Source organism: Sycon ciliatum, chromosome 10, assembly GCF_964019385.1.
Source record: "Sycon ciliatum chromosome 10, ocSycCili1.1, whole genome shotgun sequence".
Lineage (NCBI taxonomy): Eukaryota > Metazoa > Porifera > Calcarea > Leucosolenida > Sycettidae > Sycon > Sycon ciliatum.
This window is the reverse complement of record NC_088652.1, coordinates 25955095-25960094: the sequence shown is the minus strand read 5'-3', so window position 1 is coordinate 25960094 and position 5000 is coordinate 25955095. Positions and strand designations below refer to the sequence as shown.

The window sequence follows — 5000 nt, the reverse complement described above, 5'->3', positions numbered from 1 at the left end:
CCGCCCTGGCGACCGCGTCGTGAAACCCTCGCCTCAGAAATTTCAGGAACACGCCAGGGGCGACTCTGGTAGGTCCAGAGCCACCCCGTGGCCAAGTGGGAGAAGGCTGAACTCAAAAAGGTCAGAGCAAAAAAAGTACTGTACATACACACACACACACACACACACACACACACACACACACACACACACACACACACACACACACACACACACACACACACACACACACACACACACACACACACACACTCACGCATACACGTACACATGTACAAACACACACACACACACACACACACTCACGCATACACGTACACAAGTACAAACACACACACACACACACACACACACACACACACTCACGCATACATGTACACACACATAACCACACACACTTACACACAAACTCTCTCTCTCACACATACACACACACACACACGCACATCTGCACGGCAATTTAAATGTCCACTCATTGGTTCTCATTGGTTCTGTTCACGCTTGTCTGTAGTGTAATCAGTTTCGCAAATTTCAACACTCTCCCGGCAACGCTGCTACATAAAACTGTCCTGCTTCAAACTTTGTAAGTTCGCACATATCACACTGTAGTCCATGTGGCCAAACGGGTGCTTCAGGGGAAGTGTTTATTATTTATTCAACATCTCCTGGCTCGTCGTAAGACTGCCAAAATTTATGAGAAGTCGGGTGGTAGCCAAACACGGCGGACCAAAAAATAAGGTGAGAAACAAAAGAGAGTACTGCAAGGAGATGCATGACACAAATGGTGAGATTATTTAGGACCGTAGCAGCAATAGAGAGAGGTTAAGATGCACGTTATTTTCTGACGTGATGCGAAAGTTCAGGTCGCGTTTTTTGGCTCGTGCATCGAAAATAGGGATGAAACAATTATTCCGAATACTTGAGTACTCGCTCGGTTTTTTTTCCAGAAATAATCGTACTCGGAAAAAATCAGAGTACTCATTCATACATGGTACGTGCATTTACCACAGAAATCTGCAGTTTCAGAGCAGCAGTCGGCGGATATTAATGTGCAGACTGTGTGGTGAACATTAAATTTGTTCACGAGTAAAGAGAGCCCAAATGACCCACCAACCAATATATCCGAGAAAAATGACTGCCACTCGGTTCAATCAGGGTTGTATCATGTGATTTTAAGGCCCTCGGTGTGCAATTTTTAGGAGATGAAGAATACTCGAATACTCGTATTTTCGATCGGACAAAATCAGACTACTCGAACTCGGGATCTCAATGCCAACTTTCACCCCTAGTCGAAAAACAACGCGAGTGAACGGCAGTTCACGTCAAAATTCGGAGTTTTACGCCAAACGTGACATGAAATTGCGTGTCCCGTCGGAAATAGAGTGCACCTTGACCTCTGCGATGACTGTAATAGCCCTTGTGTGGGGCTGGCACCAACAAGGGCAGAACACAGCAACAGTGAGGGGGACATCGGTACTGTCGGTCGCCGAAGAATCGGGGGAGGGGGGTGTCAGCTTCCTAGCCTTCAGTCCATTCATAAAAAAGATGAACTTCTACACGTAGCTTTTGGCCATACATGGGTCAAACTTTGATTTTTTGGATTTGTTGGCAATCCCCTATGGAATGTATTCCGATTATGTGTCGGGAGTCTATTTCTCCAAAGAGCAAACCGAAACAAGAATAGGATTTCGGCCAGGTTTTGCTCCAAATGCACTGAATTAGGAAAATTCAGCCCGTTTCACTCTACTTGCAACAGTACATGCAGTGCGGTTCGAACCCCAATTGAGGTAGCTTTTTTGGACTCTTTTCAAGTTTCAAATTTCGCTGCACTGCACCATGTACGATAAAATCGCCAAAAAATTGAGCTTGCCATTGCCAGGGCCCATCTTTTTATGAATGGACTGTTGACCATTATAATTATATTTTCATGTACATTATACTACATTCTATGCACAGCTCAGTCACCGTGTATGCATTGGTATGCTGTGCTTGGGCAGATTAATGTATTAAACATAAGGTGACATTAACCCGACTGCTGCAGGAACGATACGTACTGTGAATAGTGATCATGCACCCTGAGTGGCTCCCCTCTGTAGCATGGCTGGTTGAAAGTCAGCCCCCCCCCCCCCCCCCCCCCCGGTCACGTTATGTTACCAGCACAAATAAAATAAATAAAATAATAATAATAACCCCAATCACAAAGCACAAGTTGTACGCATTGTGCAGGGCTTTGTTTGTAACGTGAACTACCATAACGACCTGTTTGGATTGTGCTGAGGCGAGTGTAGCTCGAGTATCGCGTGTATTTGCGCGTTTGTGTGTGTGTGTGTGTGTGTGTGTGTGTGTGTGTGTGTGTGCGTGTGCGTGTGTGTGTGTGTGCGTGTGTGTGTGTGTGCGTGTTCGTGTGCACGTGTGTGTGTTGGTGTGTTTATCTTGGTCAAACGCCAGGTGTGTTTGCTCTGTTCTTTGTACCTGATGCATTGCCAGTTTTTAGCTGAATGACATTTCTTTCTTTTTTCCATGTCCTGTTTGGGAACTTTCATTGATTTTCCCTTTTCCCTCTCTTCCTGTGCTCTACCTGCAGTTCCTTTGTCAGGTGTCCAACTCCGTTTGCATTCCAGCCACTGTTTTTCAATACAACAACCCACTTGCGGATGGTGTAAGCAATTACATTGTGGAATCAAGGACAATGCTCTTTTCGTATTAGGCTATGCGCACACGTGTGTGTGTGTGTGGGGGGGGGGGGGATGTGTGCGTGTTCATGTGTTGGGAGGATGTGTGTGTGTGTGTGTGTGTGTGTGTGTGTGTGTGTGTGTGTGTGTGTGTGTGTGTGTGTGTGTGTGTGTGTGTGTGTGTGTGTGTGTGTGTGTGTGTGTGTGTGTGTGTGTGTGTGTGTGTGTGTGTGTGTGTGTGTGTGTGTGTGTGTGTGTGTGTGTGTGTGTGTGTGTGTGTGTGTGTGTGTGTGTGTGTGTGTGTGTGTGTGTGTGTGTGTGTGTGTGTGTGTGTGTGTGTGTGTGTGTGTGTGTGTGTGTGTGTGTGTGTGTGTGTGTGTGTGTGTGTGTGTGTGTGTGTGTGTGTGTGTGTGTGTGTGTGTGTGTGTGTGTGTGTGTGTGTGTGTGTGTGTGTGTGTGTGTGTGTGTGTGTGTGTGTGTGTGTGTGTGTGTGTGTGTGTGTGTGTGTGTGTGTGTGTGTGTGTGTGTGTGTGTGTGTGTGTGTGTGTGTGTGTGTGTGTGTGTGTGTGTGTGTGTGTGTGTGTGTGTGTGTGTATGTGTGTATGTGTGCATGTGTGTGTGTGGGGGGGGGGGGGGGATGTGTATGCGTGAGATAGGTGCGCATCCGAGCGTGTGCGTCTGTGTGAGTGTACACATGAATCCGTATGTACGCGCATGACGGTGTACTTGCAGGTGTCTGCTCATCTGCGTGTATGAGTCCACTGATTCCTGCATAACCCCCACTCCTACAACAAGGTCCAATGCTGCCAACTGCCTTTTTTTGTGCGTTTTTTTGGAATTGGAAATGTTGTACCCAGTGGAGATTTGGCAATAACATCCTACCAAACAGATTAGCACTCGTGCACATTATAATTGATACGACTATACGGGCCAATGACAGGAGGCAGCAATACTGCCTACATCCACAGCACCTCACCTTCTTATAAACTCATCTCTTATTGGCGATGGTGCCATCGTGAGAATAAAGAATTCAAAACAAAACAAAAAAAATTAACAGTAGGCTCCACAGCAAACATAGAGGAAAGAGCTCAGCCTTCAGAAAACGTCAGAGAGAAAAGTCAATGTCGAAAGATGTGTACTCTAAAGTGTACAGTGACATCTCTTCATGATGAACCCCAAGGGACTGGTGATATTTGTTAGCAATACAATCAGACCTCGTTTATCCAGTCCTCTTTTATCCGGAGCTCTTGCCATCCGGAAGAAACTCGTTGGTTAGAGATTTACAGCATGCTGCATAGCATGCATACATACAGTATGTGTATTCGATTATCCGGTTCCTTCTCCCATCCGGTTATTTTAGTGGGAAACGGATGTGTGCAAGAGTTCTTCTTGTCCATATGTTGTACATATGATCGATCCGAAGTATTTATGGATACCAGTTCTTCTAAATTCTTATCCTAGTTCTTCCCTTCGCCAGGTTCACTGTGTATGAGGACGCAACTAAGCTGGCATCGTTGTTTGCCATCGAAATGTACATTTGGAATAGATCTCTTGTGCTGCAGAGTTTTCGGCACTAGTGCATTCGAGTCTCTGGGGTTCGCCTCTCTCTAAACAGTAAACTACCCAGTTGAGTTTTCAGTGCACCCAACAAATTTGGACACTCATTGCACGTGGTGTAGCCATGGTCTATACGTGTGTTGCGAGTTGGGTATGCTGATAATATGACTAGGCTACACTGGAGCTTCAAAGTTCTTAAAAAAAATACCAATTTGAGTCAGCAAATATAAAAACCTACAGGATGGCACTTTTAAATACCTTACTTCCGCACACATGAGCGCATGCGCTTATGTCTGGACATAAGCGCACCCCCAACTATAAGCACATCTGCTTGTATGTGAACTCCATTGGTGAAAAACCCACGAGCTGAATATTCCCCTGAGCATTGTGATAAAACACCATTGTTGTTAAGACACAGACAAACCTTTACTGCACATATAAGCGCATGTGCTTCTACCGGGATATATTTACACAGCAACAAATGAGAGTCATCCGACTTGGTAGAGTGCTCAATATTCGTTCAAATAGAGCTATCTCTTACACACGGCACAGAGCACCACGCATCATTCGCTGTAACTAATGGTTTCACGCCCCTAGGCAATCATTAGTTGTCTGATGGTGGCCTATGGGAATGAAAGTATTAGATACAATGAATGATGCGTGGTGCTCTGTGCCCTGTGTTTACACAGCAAACAAATTGCAGCAATTTTTTGCTTATAAGCACATGCGCTCATACAGGTAACTTTGAGTATAACGACACTCGGCGGGGCA

At 45.5% G+C, this 5000-nt stretch overlaps 1 protein-coding gene across 1 annotated transcript in view; it reads left to right on the top strand.

The window, feature by feature from the left end:
* LOC135825656 (mucin-19-like) overlaps positions 1–5000 on the top strand; it is a 39407-nt gene that overhangs the window by 13747 nt on the left and 20660 nt on the right. Inside the window, exons 13-14 of the mRNA XM_065338272.1 lie at positions 512–583; positions 2585–2659. Of these exons, the coding sequence (XP_065194344.1) occupies positions 512–583; positions 2585–2659 (147 nt within the window). The remainder of the gene's footprint in view (positions 1–511; positions 584–2584; positions 2660–5000) is intronic.